The sequence below is a fragment of the Anneissia japonica genome, unplaced genomic scaffold (assembly GCF_011630105.1).
Source record: "Anneissia japonica isolate Jap-2015-1 unplaced genomic scaffold, ASM1163010v1 scaffold2878_len565122_cov162, whole genome shotgun sequence".
NCBI lineage: Eukaryota > Metazoa > Echinodermata > Crinoidea > Comatulida > Comatulidae > Anneissia > Anneissia japonica.
This window is the reverse complement of record NW_022758092.1, coordinates 143,497-162,398: the sequence shown is the minus strand read 5'-3', so window position 1 is coordinate 162,398 and position 18,902 is coordinate 143,497. Positions and strand designations below refer to the sequence as shown.

Sequence of the window (18,902 nt, the reverse complement as noted above, 5' to 3'; positions counted from 1 at the left end):
GTCACAGACAGAGGAACTGTTACTTTTTATGACAGGCTATTGGTAAACCAACCTATTAAAATAGTAACCTAGTTTATTCAGTTTTTTTACTGTCATCGGAACTCAGACATGCATGTTGCATTTGATTGATTTCATATTTTAATGGGATATGACATGTTGGTGTCACTATGGAAACATTTTTACAATGTCGTAAATTATATATAAACTCAACTGCATGTTTGGCTGTATGTACTGTAAACCCATGATTGACAGTATTCTAAAAATGCATTACCAATATTAAGCTGATACCAAAAAATATATAATAATAATATGTCGTTCTTATATAGCGCTTCATGCCTTTACAAAGCCTCTAAATGCTTCACATTACTACCCCGGTCATTCGATCAAACACATGGAACACATTGAACACCAAATTAAATTATTAAATTAAATTATACAAAATAGCATTTTATAAATGTTATATCCAAAATGGTATATACACAGTAAAACATTTATTTACAAGAAGGAAAAATATGTTTTGTATCTGTTTCAATGTTTCAATGTAGTTTAGGCTCAATTTTGAGCAATATATTGCTATTGAAGGTTCCGTGGGCTTCTAACCCACTAATGGGTTAATTCAGCCATAAAACATTCATGCTAGCTTTCAATAGCGAGTAATTATATTCATAAGTTTCAAGTACACTTACTAAACTCCATTCAAACAATAAGCAGTGGTTCCACTACTGGTGTGTTATCCCTGGTTATCCAAACTCTAGGAGTTACTACAATTGTGCTAGCTGATTTTAGCTAAATTTGATAAATTATGTTGTTTAACTGTTTTTTGTCATTATCAGAATGGTCTGGGTATTAAATTCTTAACATTTGGCATGAACATGAGTGATATACTATAAACTTCAGTAAATTATTTTGTTTCTTCCCTTATATCACTCAGCTACTGTATGTAGCTTTAGGGCTACCTTGCCCTAAACAATTAAAATACAAGTGATAAAAAGGTCTTCGAAATCAAACTGGTTGTCTTGCATGCTAATGTCATAATAAAATTATATAGATCCCAATTCATCCTGCAATGCCTGGTGAAATAAAACATCCTGAGGTATCATTCTTTAATTGATTGAGTAAAGTCTCAGGATGAATAAACTGGATCACCCATAGGCTTGTATTGTAGTTGCTCTATTACTATTGCTGGTTGTGACTTTTCTAATACAATCATAGGCCCTTAAGGCAGCTGTGTCTTAATCTAGTCAAAAGAGGAGCCCATACCATCGCAGCCATTTCAAATTTTAAACGTATAGAATAGTGGTATAGGAGTTTAGACAAATAGCTTAGTGGGTAAGATGTTTTCCTTCCAATCAGATGGTATTGCTGTCATAGCATGCTCTATGGTTGCAGTAACAGGTTGTTTTTCTCCACTCGCAAAGCCTCATAATTGGACGTTTAAGCTCGGTACTCGCTGCGTCGTACTTTACGACCATCCAACGACGAATTCAACTCCGCTCTCTGTGGGCGATAGATGACGCGACGCTGTCTGCTGATTTTCGGTAGCAGTCTGATCTGATGTCATTAAAAACGATCCGTTGCATGTGCGTCGTCGCGTTGCGTTCTCTATAGAATTGCGTCGGCCAACAACCGTCGTGCGCAGCCAGTGCCGGCTGTAGTTTATGTACAGCATCATGTTTTCTTGTTTGTCTTGCGAAGGGATATGCCAGATTAAAAAGTGATTAAGTTCACTGTTTGACATATCCTTTTTCTTGAACCTAAAACAATTAATAAAAAAAAATATAATAATGAAACTAATTGTGAAACTTATGGCAAGCATATCATACTCGATATATATTTTTTTTTTTTTTAGGAGCTCTTGCTCTCCCACCATCTGTATGTGTGCCGAATTCATCTAAAAGTGGGATTGAGTTTGCTAAAGTAAAGTGCCGAAGAGAAATTAAGACAAATGGAAGTCTGGAGATGTCAAAGACTCTTGAGCAAAGCCTTCTAGCAACGTGTGTAGGGAGTGTTGCAGAACTAGGTAAGGATAAAGTTTTTCCAGATAGTTGTTTTGCATGATAACATCATCATAACATTTATGGACCCACATTTATTCTTTGATCTTGGTAAATCAATATTCATTCTTCAATCGGCTGAATAAAGATAAGATAAGATAACATTTATTGTCCAATAAAACAACTGGAAATTTGTGTTCCTCTGGCAATACAAAGACACAAGGTAAAATAACAATTAAAATACAAGTGATAAAAAGGTCTTCGAAATCAAACTGGTTGTCTTGCATGCTAATGTCATAATAAAATTATATAGATCCCAATGCATCCTGCAATGCCTGGTGAAATAAAACATCGTGAGGTATCATTCTTTAATTGCTTGAGTAAAAGTCTCAGGATGAATAAACTGGATCACCCATAGGCTTGTATTTTAGTTGCTCTATTCATTCATCCTCCTGTATTTTGCAATAAAACATCCCAAGGTCTTCATCATATCATTGGTTGGTACATAGAGCTTTAAAGCCAGGTGCCAGAGAAGATAAAAAAAAAATTGTTGATATATTGTTCAATTGATTTTTTTTTAGACACAAAAAGCATATTTTACAAAAAAACTTGGAAGCACTTAATAATGAGATACAGATTTTTGAATATTTAAAAACTGGGAAAAATTGAGTGTAGCCACTCTTAAAATTGTTGTTAATTACTGAAGTTTTTTTTTTTTTGGTTGTTTTTAAAATTCATTTTAAACAGTCTGGCTTTAATTCTAACAATATGTTTCAAAAACTATACAAGCAAAAATATAATTATTTTTTATTTTGACTTTAGGTGATCTGGTGTGCCGTGCGATGCACTACCAACAAAGTAAGCAGAGAATCTCTAGCAACCTGAATGGTCGTCATTGTACAACGTGGAATCCAGACGCCCTTCATACGTTATATTACTACATGCGCTGCCATCAACTTGAAATTAACGAAAATCCAAACTTGGAACCACCTGGAATTCAAATCAACTCTGAACGGTAAGGCTTATTGAAGTAATGAAAAATTCATATTATTCATAATCTTATTTTCCTCCAATTTAGATGGTAGCCAATGAAGGGAGGTTTTACCTGTACAACATTAATAATAAATTTACTCACTGAAAATAGATCATTGGCAGTCATTAACCAGACAATCTAGTTGGCATATTGTTACTTCTCATGATTTTATATTTATACCGTGTACTATCTTATTTGCCAGAAATTTATCATTTTCTTAGAAATATTCCTACTATCATATATAACTCTTACAGAGCAAATTTTATTAACAAAATCTATACAAGATACACCATTGCATGAAAATTACACACAAAAAGCCCAATAAAGTTCCACATAACTTTATCATCAATGGTAATAATAATATTTTTATTAATGTATGATATCAACAAATATTTATATTCAGTTGTGTTCCTGATAACCAGATTTTCTAAGCTCCTGATTGATAAATATTTACACTATTATAATTAAATTTTTTAGGAGCAGTTAACCTTTAGGCTTTATTTCTCCACCTTGAAGTTAGAAGTTCATTCACTGTGCATTTTCCATGTGTCCTTGGGCAAGGCACTTACCTACACTTGACTTTTCCACCAAAAGTACAAGAACATAAAATCCGCGCTAATTAATAGCTGCAACATTATGGAATATTCCCCATAAGTGTTCCATATGCATTTGGACTAATGACCGGGGATAGAAATTAAGCGCTTGTTTTCAGAATGCGCTACGTGTATGTAAAAGTGCTCATATATAGTCATGATGTGCCTATATATGGTCATGATGACATTACATCATGACCATATATAGGCACATCATGACTATATTAGGCAGGTCACGTGTTTTTGTCAAATAAAATTAGGTAGTCTGCAAAGGTTTTTAGTTTAACACAGTATTAGTATATTAAATATAGTATTGAATAATCTTTTTAACAATGGTTGGATTTATAGGCCCTACACAGTGCTACCACCCCTGATGGAATGGATCCGTGTAGCCACTGCAAATTGCGAACACCGTCTAAGCTCCGTCGTGGATGCAGATGATGTACGGCAGGCGGCACGCTTACTCTTGCCAGGCATTGATACACCGATTAGATCTTTGAGGTACTGTATGTGCAAGCTAGTCAATCTGAAATTGCACCTTTTAAAAGTAATCAAAATAGGCCTTCATACAACTACTGTAACACCAAAAATGGGTCCTAAGCTGTTTGTTCAATCCTTGCAATATGCCAAAAATATAGAATTTTATTATACAGGTCTCACCCTAATTAAAGACCACTTTTGGGACCAGGCAATATTGTGGCTATTTGGGTTTCCTTAATCTTAAGCAGCTTTGGTCTCTAATTAGAATGATAAAAATAAAAGACATTTGTTAATATGCAACCACAGAAAAGTAGTCTTATTTGGAGAGGTCTATTAATTAGAGCGAGAATTGTAGTTGAATTTGTTGAAGTAATAATATTTCTCAGTTTTTTAAAGTTATTTTTTTTTTTTAACAAAGAAGGGGTTGTGTGTGTTTGTGTGTGTGTCAAACGCTTTTTAAAACTACAATAGTCTGTTTGGTACACTAGACAAACTGGTCATGGTATATAACTCTGAAAAAATGTACAAAGCAAGATGTTTTTTGTTTTTTTTTATGTTAACATTTTTCTCCATCATTTCATTATTGATTTGTTACTTGATAACAAATCCACCTTACAAGGGTAGTGTCATGAGGTCTTGTACCATCCTATAATATAAATAGTTATTAATCACAGTTGGTTACAGTTGATTCTGAGTGTTAGGTGTCAATGAGAGGTCAGATGTGTATCTCCATCATATACCAAGTCGTGATATCTTTAGACATTGGTTGTTATTTTTGGAACAAAGTGCTGACTTTTAGTGTTTTTGGTTCAGCTTATGGTTAAATTGCTTATTGGTGAAGAGTAGTTTAGAATACCTTTCCCTTTTCAAAAAGACATTAGCCAAATTTTTTTTGATTAAGCTAGGCAAGAATAATAATATATGTTCGCATGCATAAGTCATCAATTATTTTATTGTTTATATAGTCAAATATAATAAAGTGAGTAATATGTGTAATAACTTAAAGCATAATGATATTAATGTTGATAGATCTAATGATGATAATGGAAGTCATGATAATAGTCAAATAAATATCCTAATAATTTTTTTAATAATTTAAATTATTTATTTAAATAATGTTATAGTTATAAATAATGGTAATGATTCTAATCAATGATTATGATTGTATAATGATTATTTAAATAATGATAATTAATTACATAAATATTTTTAGTATAATTACTTAAAAATATAATGATAATGATTATATATATAATATAATGAATATAATATATAGATAATAAATGTGTCATGCTGTGGGAATCGAACCAGCAACTTTTAAAGTAATATTCAAGCATGCAGCTATCATGCTGCATAATGTTATAATGATAATATCAGAAACACGTATCGTGTATCACCACCATCAGAGGCTTAAGATGAATCATTCAAACAACAATGCAAGTGACAGAGTTTCAAATTTTTATTTCATTAAATGTCATTTTAAGGAAGCATTGAACGGTTTCAATGATGGTGATAATTTGATTATGTGGAATGTATAGTATAGCTGTTTTAATGTATTGAGATTTGATAATATTGATTCTACATAAAAAAAATACACCACTACTCCCAGCGTATTAATTTCATGATCTACCTCATACACACCATGAAAGATAACCTTTGCCCTGTGAGCATGTGCTAGATATCTAATAAGAAGTGTTACAGGCCTCTGCAAAGTCTTTTTTATCTTTCATGAATATTACATAGGACACAATGCGAATTTTACATTGATATCCTTTCATACAGAAACTATTAAAGAAATACAAACTTTAACCCATGTGTGTAAAAAATAATTTTAAAAATCAAAACATCCATAGAATAAGATGCACTATAAAGTATATGCTACTTTCAGATATTTATGATTTGATTTATTTTTAATAGAACGGATGACTCATTGTGCTCGTCCCGTCATCTGGATGCCACGCAGTCGGCCCGTCGATTCCAACAGGATCTTGGCTTTAGAATGCTGACTTGCGGAAGAACGGACCTTGTCGGACAAGCTATTGTCATGCTAGGCCAAAAAGGAATCAACACGGTTAACGATCAGGTAAAGAATGATATCTCGTCGAGTAATATCACATTATTATTAATAGTTAAGCCCTGTCCAAACTATATTTTGTCACAAAAAACATGATAGTGTGATTTGATGATGATAATGTAATAAGAGACATGATAGTATTGTTTAAATAAGAGTTTGCCATACTTAGGCTACACCCATTGCTTAACAATGGGCTGAAAGCTTCAAAGGGGCTTTCTTTGTTTTTGTAGGTAGCTTTGATCAGTAGGGTAAGGATGCTTTTATCTTTAGTTTATTCATAGCTATGTCACCTACTAGGGGTAATGTTTTGATTGGTCAAACACTTTTGGTACTTGTGCATATAAGCTTGCAAATATGGATAATTTTTCATTCCTGATGGTGACATAATTAATGTTGAAATATTGAATCCCGACATGGTGGCATGCATTTCGATACATGGAGTATGTATTATACTATCTTATCTGAGATTAATCAGTGGACCTTTCGGTTTTAGACATGATAATGTGATTTAATAATCTGGGTAGACCTTAGGATGTACGTGTTCGGCTATTTTTTTTTCTTCTACTTTGCTTCGTAAATTATGGGGCTGGAATGACCTATGTGCTGAAGTTAATATAGAAATGTAGAAAGAAACAAAATAAAGAGATTTTTATTTGTTTATAACTGATTTATGAAACTTTTTTGGTTTCGTTTCTCAGGGTTTGACTCCACTGATGTTTGCCTGTGTAAGAGGAGATGAGGCGATGGTTCAAACACTCCTGGATCACAAGGCTAATCCTGACCTCCCAGTAAGTAACTTGACCCCAATTTTCAAGAATACTAAACCTTTAGGTACTAAAAAAAATAATTCTGATATCAGAATGTGTATAAAATGTTTTCAGAATATATAACAATAGCTCAATGAATATTGGCCATTCTTAGTTTCCTGATTCAACTCCATCCTTGTTTCAGCTAAGGGGTCTTTAATTAGAGGGAAACTTGTATATAAAACAATTGAGAAATTTTCATTAAATGTATTCTTTACCTGTCTAGGTGCCGAGCTCGTACCCAAGTTATCCTTGCATTCATTCAACAATCCGTCATTGGACAGCCCTCTCATTTGCCGTAGCATATGGCCATGTATCTGTAGCCAAGTTGTTACTAGAAGTCGGTGCTAGCGTTGAAGGATCCATTCAAGATGCAGATGATAATTACACCGATTCGCCGCTTCAGTTGGCCTCAGCCGCAGGTATATTATAGCTTAGAATGTTGTCACAGTGTATTCCAATGAATTAGCATTATTATAACATTTCAGTCAACTTGCAAACCTCAAGAATCAAAATGTGCAAAAATAAGGCTTTAATTAAGATATCACAACCAGTAAAGATCTGTTGAAACTATCAATTTGTATGTAACAAATATTTGTGATTTGACTATATATGGGCATGAAGATGTCACATCACATCTAAGTATGAGAATGATGATGTCATATTTCTTCCATATATGGGTAAATAACAGTACTGTATTTGTCACACAAAAATCTTATTAGTGTGGCAGGTTTGTATTATTTTTTCTAATTTTTCACTTATATTTATGTAAATTTTATCTGAACCACTACAAAAACCAGTGCCTTTGCATTGAGATATTTGGAAAGGTCACAGATTGTTTTCATAGACACTTATTTTCATTATTTTTTTTCATAGGTCATTATGAGCTAGTCTCTTTGCTGTTGTCTTATGGTGCTGACCCTTACTTGACCACAGTTCATAAGAATGGAATTACAACGAAAGGTCACAGCAATTCTTTTGCTTTAGCAGCTGCACATGGCCACAGGTAAATAAACATTAAAAACGTGTTCAAAACCCCTTGATGTTAGCATCCACTCAGTTTTAAGTGTCCCTAAGAATGTCAGTGTAGGGGCCTAGCTTCTGTAGAGAGTTTTCTGTCTGTATAAAATAGAATACCTTTAGCTAGAAATTTAATTAAATGTTATTTATTTATTTATTTCAAACAATCATCCAACAGGAACTCTTTGTTATCAACTAATCTATAAATTATATGTTCTGCAATCAGAACTTTCAGTAACTCATTTTGATGATAAAGATAAAATAAATTAAGGAATAAAATAGAAAATTGATAGTGTAAAATGTAATAGATGTAACCTAACTACAGTTTAAAAGTTTAAAGAATTGATAGTAATAAACAAAGACAGTATTTGTTTTTGTGGACACAAGATTTTGTTTTGAATTTATTTTTTTGTATATATTTTGTTTGTATAATGCTGATATATATAATGACAACAAAGTTATTCTGTGTCTTGATATATAGATTTTAGTATCTATTGAGTTGTTGTGCATAACTTTTTCCCCCTTCCTACTCCAGTATTTATTAGTGCAGACATCCCTTATACACAACTAGCTTAGATAGCTAATTTTAAAGAGGATCGAGTTTTATACTTACTGAACGTTTTGATATTATATATTAAATTGTTTTTCCTTTGCAGGAATGTTCTTCGCAAGCTTCTGGAGCAGCCAAAGTGTGACAAGCCAACAGATATCTTGTCCTTAGAGGAGATCTTAGCTGAAGGGAATGATTGCTTTACAAAAGAAAAATCATGGAAATCTTCACCTGGAAAGATGGGTACATCACTACAGGTATTTAAACATTAACTAATATACAATGTTATACAAATTATGAATATTTATGAGTGCAATGGGAAGAATATTTTCATGAGTTATTCCATTCAACAAGTCGGAGCCAAGTTGAATTGAACAGTCAATATTTCAACTAATGAAAATATTCTTTCCATTGCACTCATGAACATTCATTATTTGTTTTTTAACACACATAAAATAGATTCTTGTCATTTGATATTTTTAGGAAAAAAATGTAACTTTTTTCTGAATGGAGCGAAACAGATTTAACAAAAAGCACACGAATGGGACTAAAAATGCACAGTGGAACTAAATTTCTATGATGAGTGATGAAATGGTATAAATGGTACTGTCACATGATATGAAATCCACCAATCAAATGACAAGGATCTATTTAGGTGTGTTATATAATGTACTATTTGTTGTGTTTTTTTATGTACATTGACTACATAAAGCACATGATCAATACTTTGATAAAAAAGAAAAAGTGTTCTGATAGAAAATGTGTCATGATAGAAAATGTAAGGGTGTGATACTCATACAAACTGAGCTATGACACTTACCCTCATAGCTCAGTTTGTATGAGTATCAGAACTGTATTCGGAAGAGGTCTTGGGCTCATATCCTAATGGGGACAATACATTTTTCTAAAAAAATTATTATTAACCTACAAAGGACAAGCTGTTGTTAATGGTTGTTGCATACAAAAGCAGACTATACTATCAGATTTTTATCTGTCAAACAATGTTTAATCAGACTTTGACTGATGCAGTTGAGCACTCCACACCACAACCATCACAGACAGGCTTGATACCATATTAATCTCAAATGAGTCTTGATTAGCATTGGTAACATACCATTTAATGATCCAAAATAATTACCTCTCCACAAGTTTCATAACAAAATTTACATTGAGGATACAAATTAGCAATTCTACACTCTACAAAGGCTTATAAAGAGATTTGGTTGTAAATCATTGAGGATCATTATTAATGATCAGCTCTCCACTCCACAGGTCCTATGAAGTGACCTGATTGTAGAGCATTAACACATACATATTATCAGCACCAATCCAAGAAAGTAATTCATAACTTAGCTCTTAAGAAAACTAATACTACTTACTTCCTAACTAATCATGGTTAGCCATCGACTCTAAGGAAGTCTTCTGCCCCTTTATTAACCGTGTGGTTTAAACGTTTGTTTTCATTTTTTTTTAACGATTTATAGGAAGCAATGTACAGCAGTTGTGAGCATGGCTACCTGGACATTGCGATGGAGCTGAGGAGCATTGGCGTTGCCTGGAACCTGACAACCTGGATGAGTGCATTGCTGATGGCTAAGCACATCCGCAGGAAGACTGTCATACAGTGTCTATTACGAGACTTTGGTTCTATCAAATTCAGCGAATATGATGAGCAGTTTGTAGATGAAGGGCTCCCTCTCTTGTTCCATATTCTAAAGCAGAGTAAGGTGAGTGAAGTTTGTTTTTTGAAGTATGTATAAAATTTACTTGCAACCAGTGTTGTATCTAGGTGTCTTGAAAGGGGAGGGAGAGGCTTGATGATTGAGTGAGTAGGTGCTAGCCTGCAAGATATGCTGATATGCGTTGATTTTAAACTACTTGGTAACTTTTTTGCTTCAAATTTTCTAGTGAGGGGGACTGGGGATGCAGGATTTTTTTTGGGCATGAATTGTAAGGGGGCTTGATGATTGAGTGAGGGGGTTGATAGCCTGCATGATATGGAGATATGAGCAGATTTTTAACTATTTGAGCATACTTTTTTTTGCTTCATAACTTCTAGGTGGGGCCCAGCAACTCGAGGAGTGCAGGATTTTGTTAAAGGGAGACCTTGCGCACCTTGTACATATCTCACTGCTTGCAACATACAAGATCCTTAAAAATGTTTCCAATTTTGGTTAAATATGATTAAATATGATTGTGTTTTTCTATATTACAGAAGGACGTTGCATCAAGCCAAGTGGCATCCATCCTAGCTAGTCTTTATGGGGAAGGACCGTTGACACCTATTGAGCCTTTGAAGATTGTACAAAATGCTAGAATAGGTATGTTGATAGAAATCAGATGGTTGTTAATTTGTCCAATTTATTGTAGGCAGAAAGTGTGTGTGCATTTTGAAGTGATGTATTGAAAATCATTTTTCATTTCTAAAATTGAACTAAATACATTAATTTCTTGTTGTTTTCTTGCAGACCCTCAATATGTCAACAACCGGGAGATGTCAGATGTAACCTTCATCATCGAGGGTCGACCATTTTATGCGCATAAGATCATTTTAGTGACAGCTTCTAAACGCTTCAAAGCTATGTTATCTGATAAGTTCACAGAAGGCAACCAACCATGTGTAGAAATTGTTGACTTTAGATATCAAATATTTAAGGTAATTAGTTGTTTCTTGTATTTTTTTAAGATGCTTTTACGTTTTGCTGTCATACTTACACATATGGAAATTTAAATTTTAAAATACCACTGACAAAAATAATGTAGATCAGATTATTTAAAGTCAAAGTTGTTTTGATGAAAATATTGGGAACTGTGAATGAGATACAGATTTTTGAATATTTAAAAACTGGGAGGAAAGGTTTTAAAAAGTACATTTACACCCTTCTCCCACCTCCCCCCACCCCAGTTTTTCTGGATCTCCTTCACCGTTCCCCAGTGTTCGTCAAACAACATTTTTCTGTCTTAGAAAAATCAGTTCTAAAATATATCATAAAAAATCTTTTCCTCTGGAGTCTGACTTCACAAAAGTCCCTACTACAAGGTATTTAGGCTTACAATTATGATTTCTAAAGGGTTAAAACCCTGTAGTCAATACTATCATCATCAGAATTTAATAAGACATCTATGAAACAATTCTCTCTCTTTATGCATCACTTACCATAGTACTCTGTGCATGTTTTATCAGATTTGTATTTCCAAAATTTGTCTGACAAGCAGACCATTGTCTAATAATTTCCAACAGATATTAAAAACGTGTTTGATCAGATCTTAAACCAATAAACAAGTATACACTACCAGATAAAGTCAAACATTAAACAGGCAAAAAACTCTGTTAGTGCATGCCGGCACAATAATTGTTGATAGTGGGCAAACATTGTGACAGACATGTCTTCTATTTTAATTGCTGCCTTTCTGATATAATATATTTAATTTATCTATATTATGTTGAATATTTTTCTTTCTCTATGAATAGTTGATCATGCAGTATTTGTACTATGGGACTCCAGACTCCCTCAGGGTTGAACAGGTCGATGTTCTTGAGGTGAGGAAACAGTTTCTTGTCAACCTAATTCTTGTTGTAACATATATATATTTGAAATGCATCTGTGTTTTTCTTTTCATTGGTATAAATATTACTATGATTAATATAGTTATTATTGTTGTAAATGTAAATGTAATTAAATTTTTGTTGCTTTATTATTGATGATATCATTGTTATTATTAAACACATACTGACAGTCATTAATTAAATTGTTATGTTTTAGTTGATGGCTGCTGCTAACTACTTCATGTTGGAAGGGTTACAGAGACATTGTGAGATAATGTGTAGTCACCTTGTAACCTGTGAAAACATCACTACACTTTACAGGCATGCCATGGTAAGACAACAAGTCATTGCCATCTGATTACTTGAGTTCTTAAATTTTATTGAGGTATTATAAAGAATACCAGAGTACTATATCCTGAGGTCTTTACTCATCTTAAATGAAAACTGAGCTTGAAAAAATGGCATATCTGGGGGCGTGCTGGGAGGTGCATTTCCCTCCAAAAAGTAATTGGGCCCCCAGTCGCCCTCCCCAAAAAAATCATGCTCAAGTAGTTAAAAATTACCTCAAATCACCTTATTTTACAAGCTAGGCACCCCTTCACCCAACCATCGAGCCCCCACTTCAATTTCGTTCCCCCATCAGCCCCCCCCCAATTTCAAAACTCCTAGATATTCCACAGGCTTGGAACTATATCTGTCTCTTATACACATCTAGATATCATATAGATAGGAGATAGTCTGCCAGATGGTTATGTGATAGCTGCTTCAAACATTATGTAATTAATTTTTCATTTGATGTGTTCCAATACAAGTTAACTTACACATGCATAAATATAAACACATATATGTTCACCAGTCAAGTCTCAATTGATTAATTTTTAAAAGATTTATAATATGCTTTTTTTTAGAAATTTCTATAAACTATTGATATACATATATTCTTGATTTTTTTTTTTTGCAGCTTTATAATGCTGAGTGCTTGAAGGAGTACTGCCATGCCTTCTTTCTTAGGCACATGACCGAACTTCTGGAGACGAACGAGTCATTCCGAAAGCTGATATTTAATAACAATGTGCAGAATCACGATATCATACACAACCTAGAGAAGAGTTTAGCTAAACGATTATTTTACCGGTTTCATCAAAATTTTACAGTTTGATGAGAGAAAATAGTAATTTTTGAATGCAAAAAATAGAATAATATTTGTTTATAATGCAACATTTGGCATGTAACTATCCAAAGTTTGTTAGTTTGAAATACTGTATTTTTTTTAATGATTGGATGCATCAATAATAATAATAATAGTACTGTAATATTTAATACCAAAATGTGCTAGCTATATCAACCTATAATCTTATCTCGAAGTGCTTTTTAAAAATTATATAACTGTTGAAAAAATAAATAAAATGAAATTTATTGAATGTATCTTGATAATAATGAAAATACTCCACACTATCAAGTGTAACAAACACCTGTTATTTTGCGTGATATATCATCATGCCCATATATGGGTAAATCACAGATTTTCCACTTATACCTGTATAGTGTTTGGAGAAATACAAATTTAAATTTAAAAAACAACTCAGAACTGTGAAAAGCAGTGGTTTGTAGAGATATTTATTTTGATTTTTACATAGATTATCTAATTAGCATATCTGATAATATGTTAAGAAAAAGTTTCTACAGATGTATTTGTAAGTGACCTTTGAGAAGTATAAAACAGTTATATAAATGTAAATGTTTCTATTCGAAGGAAGTATATTTATTATACCATTTATGTATCAGTGTATTGTGTGGATTTTGTGCTTGGCACATACAAATGTAAACCCTGCATCTCTTTTCTAATTATAGAATTTTCTGATGTCTATTGTCATATATAAACAATTTATCAACTACTCTTCACTCAAAAAATGAGTACTGTATTGTATGTTGTGCATATTAATTAAGTAGTGTATTTTAATTGATATAAACAATTTTTAACAATGGAGGTATAAAATTGGTTTATTAAATTTATACTCCATGTTTTAAATATACTTCTTTATATACATATACAATATGAATAATGTATGTTGCACATAAAAACAGTAATATGTTTTGTCTTAGATGTTTGAAAAAAATATATTAACTATGCTTCATTACACAAAAAATTAATATTTTATCTGATGCATAATTATTATATAATGTATTTACCAGCAGTAATAATAATGTTGGCTTTGATAACTGCAGAAAGAATCAGCCTGAGTCTCAAAAATATATGGTAGCTTATGCATTATAGACTGTTTTGTTGTACTTTAATAGGGTTTAATTGTAAGCTTCCTGTTTTCAAAAGTTACACGTTAAAGAGCTAATGATGTTATAAACTTTGTCTATTAGCGTAACGTAAAATGTGTAAAAATATGTTAATAAATTTATTGTAATTATTATTATCTTGCAAAGTTCTTTGAATAAAATATATATACCGGTGATAAGCTTTTATTGTTATTTTGTATTTAATATATATTTCCATAATGTAACCTGCAATTAGATTATTATATTACACACATAAAAATTTAATAAAAATACTATTTATTTGCATCATATACGATATATTTATATGTATATTATTTCATATTTTTCAATGGGCACTTTCAAAGACTTGGAAGATAGATATGCCCTCAGATTTTGTCTAATGGTTGGAGAACTGTGCTCGGAGCATCCTTATAAATTAGGCGAGAATTTATTTATACCTTGTTCAGCACCTGCCACCTGCCAATAATGATGATTCAAATATTCAAATTTCTACCTAATTATATAAATTTAAAATGTTTAATCATCCCATTACTACGCTGTTTACATTCGACAATGAAATTTTATTTTTATAATCATCCCATTACTATGCTGTTTACATTCGACAATGAAATTTTTATTTTCGCCTCCATCTAGATAATTTTGGCAATTGCTATAAGAAAACAAAATTTTTGTTTTATTTTTTTTACACCTTAATCTGACATTCTTTAAAAAATAATTTCAAGAAATAAGGTATTGAAAAAGTCTCACCTAGAAATGAAAGGGTTAGTACATCATGTGATAAAATGGGGTGTACATTTTCAGCTGCAAGACCTGCTGCATCCATTCCCTGTGAACAATGATCTTGTATATTTTGCTTTTTTTAAACTAATGAACTAACAAAGCTACAATTAAATACAATATTTGGTATATGTAATACTCTTTCTTTGCATAGAATAAAATTTAATGGATTTAAAGATCAAATAAGTTATCAACTTAATATGATACACAAATCAAAACAATTGTTTTTGCTGACTTACAGAATTTAAAATATTTGTTTATTAAATTTAGATAAAGAAACTACAGCTACCAAGACAAATCAGATAATTAATAACCATTTAGCAATTTATTGAAGTTTACTTATTATAGAATGACGTTTTCCATTGCAATAATAAAGCATAAAAAAATGATCATAATACTGTAAACCATGTTTCTGGCAAGTTCATTGTTATAAATTTAAGAATATTCTGGCAACTATTTAATCGCCCTCAATCTGCTTTAACGTACGCCCTCAATCTGCTTGGCTTACAAAAACTAGACAAAAATGGCTGACGGTGGTGTAGATATTGATTTATACGCCGACGAGGATGAATTCAACCAGGTAAATTAACATGTTTCTCAAAAAGAAGCTCTTTTCTACTTCATAATAACATTAGGGAGGACGCAAGAAAAATTTTATATCATTTAGATTGATAAATATACTGTATTTTTGCAAGGACGTACCCGGCTACCGTAACACAAAGTGAGCATGCGGTAGGCTGCATGCAAGCAAAAAAGAATAATGACCACCAGATTCACGGCCCAACCGGGTAATTCCAGTACTTGCGCATTTACTACAGGCTTGACCAGGCTACGCGCTAGTAATAAATGAGATGTCGGTGTTAACGAACTTAGTACTCTTCCTAAATTATATTTTTACATAGTGTAGTGTGTGATGAGTTGCATACAATCAGTACTATCAATATTTTAAAATGCTACCGCCGCGGCCTAGGCTAAGCCTTTAACCATTTTGGGTACTTAATGTTTTCCTAAATAAAAGTTGGATTTAAAATCGTATTTTTTACACTTACTCAGACTAGTTATTATTTTACCTCATCCTGAAGTAATCTTAAATTCGTAGTGCCTTTTAAAATGCTGATTCTTCGCCAACAAGGGCCAACCAGGAAAAGGGACTTGTTTGATGAGATGAGGAAGCACTCAATTCAATCCAAAACAATTTTATTGCACTACAGTAATAAGGATATTGCATGAAAGCTATTACACTGAAAATGAAAAAAAAAATGAAAAGAAAATGTAGAAATATGAAATATATGTTTCTTTCATCAATTCAAATAATTTCCATCTGATCACTTTTGTCTGTGAATTTGAATTTGTTATGTTTTGGCAAGTAAATTAAAAATATATTTAAAGCTATTGCACCGATGATAAAATAATATAAAGGAAATGTAGAAATATGAAATATTTCATTCATCAATTCAAATAATTTTCATCTGATCACTTAATTGTCTGTGAATTTGAATTTGTTAAGTTTTGCCAAGCAAATTCAAATTTAAAATTTATCGCAATCAAAGTGAAAATTACGAAGTTACAAATGAGTAAATAAAGCATTACATATTAAATTAAAATACAATGATTTTTATTGATAACGATTAATATTAACATCCCTGTAAAAATAATTAAAATTACAGTAAGGCCAAATAAAAAAATAAAAAAAAAAATTAAAAAAAAATAAAAATTAAAAAATAATATATATAAAAAATATATTTGTTTAGCGTCACACCCTCAGAAATTTTCAGGGGCGGGGGGGGGGCGGATTTTTTATTTTATTTTTTTTTTTTTTGCTGACTTAGACCAAGCCTAGTCCCTAATAATATGTAGGCTTTTTAGGCCTAGAGATTTCAAAAAATGCATTTGTGCCAAACCAAATTTTTTACAAAGGCTATAACAGACACTAAATTTTACATAAAAAATTTTTTTTACAATATTTATTTTAATAAGCATTGTGGTTCCGTAGGCAAACTGCTGCAGTGCTAGGCTAGGCCTATGCCAGGTGGGCCTAGCCATACTTACTACTAGCTAGGGGTCTAGGCCTAGTTAGGTAGTACTTAGGCTAGGCCTAAAACACCTATTATTTTTCTTCCTAGTACTTTATTATTATCATATTTAAAACATTGTTTATTATCTACAAAGAACGCCTACGATCAAATTGTCCGCAATTTCTGACAAGAAGCACAATGTGTGAGGGAATCTATTTTTTCTGCAGAAAAAGAAAACCCACTTGGTGGTGCACTTCACATCTGGTTCCCTATGCTGACGATCGTTTTTCCTCTATTAATCAGCATTTTTTAGTCGATTTTCAGCACTTTTTTACCAAAAAAAAAAAAAATGAGAGGCGGCTAGAAAATCAGGGTCGGGCGGTGACGCTAAACAAGTATATTTTTTTTTTTTGGCCTAATGAATAATTTTTTAAGTACAGTAAAATTTGAAAGTATTTTATAGTGATGTGCAATATTCAATAGGAAAGGGCACACATGATCTCTAAAAAAATTGTGTCTAATGAAGATAGGCCTGTCAGGAAAAATTTAGTCCGGGACCAATATCGGGCCTGCCAAATGTAGTCCACATCTATTTAGTAGTTATAACCTGTATTTTTTTAGCATTGTTCATATTTTGTTTTTAATCAAATGATAGATATCAAATGTCATCTTATTATATAGCGGGCCAGTTTTAACCAAGGGGGACCGTTTTAGCAGCTAAATTTGACCCGGTGGACCGATTTTAGCAGGCAAAAGTAGTCCGGCGGACTGACTTTGGAGGCCAAAATCTGTCCGCCGAACCTTTTTTGGCCAGGACCAATTTTGGCGTGACAGGCCTACTGTCTGTGGAGCTGTTGAAAAATAAACTTATAATTGAATTTCTTAATAAAAACAAGTTCACTTTATAAGGGTGTAGGCCTATTATTTGGGAATCTTGCGTGATTCATTTAAATGAAAGATTTATTGTTTGTAATTCACTTTCTTTGAGATTTTTCCATCTTTTTTTACATGTTTTGTATTGACTGAATTTATTAACAATTATTGCAGGACGGTGATTACAACTCCAGCTCATTAGATCTTTATGATGATGTCATAACTACGCCAGCAAACAGCTCACAGCCACCTCGAGTAAGTAGTGCAACATGTATGGACTATACTCATTGAAGTTGTTAATATTTATTGTGGCTCTGAACGATAATGTTTTTATAGAATACAGTTTGTGTAGTTATTCAAGGTTATATTCATCAAATAAAATTGTACATTGCAGCCAATGGCTGAATTAATTACATTTGTATATAAATACATGTTCATAAAAATATCAAATGTAAAATCACTCAATAAAATGCATATTTGAAAAAAAAAATCTGTAAATCTATAACTCAATGAACTTTTAAAATTTATTGTTAAGAAAACACTAATCCAAGATTTAAAAACATTTACAATGAAATTGCTTGGTTCTAATGAGTTCTAATGTCCTTACAAGCTTCTTTAGCAAATAATATTGGACAATTTTACATGAAGAGAAACTAAAATTAATGTATTAAGGTCTTTTATTTACATATTTCAGCGGGTGTCCTCCAGTGGTGATGCGGGCCCAAAGTCGCAATCAGGTCAGGGGTCGTCATCCAATCACTTCTCCAAGAAGATTGCATTGTACATTGGCAATTTGACTTGGGTAAGAGATGCTTTAGATTCTCAATAACTTTATTTTTATTATATCATTT

General features: G+C 32.2%; 2 protein-coding genes across 2 annotated transcripts in view; both read left to right on the top strand.

Moving 5' to 3' along the window:
- Positions 1-1,338: 1,338 nt before the first annotated feature.
- LOC117125016 (ankyrin repeat and BTB/POZ domain-containing protein 2-like) lies at positions 1,339-14,565 on the top strand. The gene is made up of 14 exons (XM_033271371.1): positions 1,339-2,020; positions 2,817-3,009; positions 3,969-4,121; positions 6,018-6,183; positions 6,873-6,962; positions 7,207-7,402; positions 7,857-7,986; positions 8,657-8,807; positions 10,035-10,277; positions 10,766-10,871; positions 11,019-11,206; positions 12,023-12,091; positions 12,315-12,428; positions 13,059-14,565. Exons 1-14 carry the CDS (start codon positions 1,960-1,962, stop codon positions 13,254-13,256), a joined length of 2,058 nt encoding a protein of 685 aa, XP_033127262.1. The 5' UTR covers positions 1,339-1,959; the 3' UTR covers positions 13,257-14,565.
- Positions 14,566-15,628: 1,063 nt separating this feature from the next.
- The window catches only part of LOC117124988 (cleavage and polyadenylation specificity factor subunit 6-like), a 20,036-nt gene continuing 16,762 nt past the window's right edge, over positions 15,629-18,902 (top strand). The window contains exons 1-3 of the mRNA XM_033271337.1: positions 15,629-15,743; positions 18,226-18,306; positions 18,746-18,853. Coding sequence (XP_033127228.1) covers positions 15,687-15,743; positions 18,226-18,306; positions 18,746-18,853 — 246 coding nt within the window. The 5' untranslated portion in view covers positions 15,629-15,686. The remainder of the gene's footprint in view (positions 15,744-18,225; positions 18,307-18,745; positions 18,854-18,902) is intronic.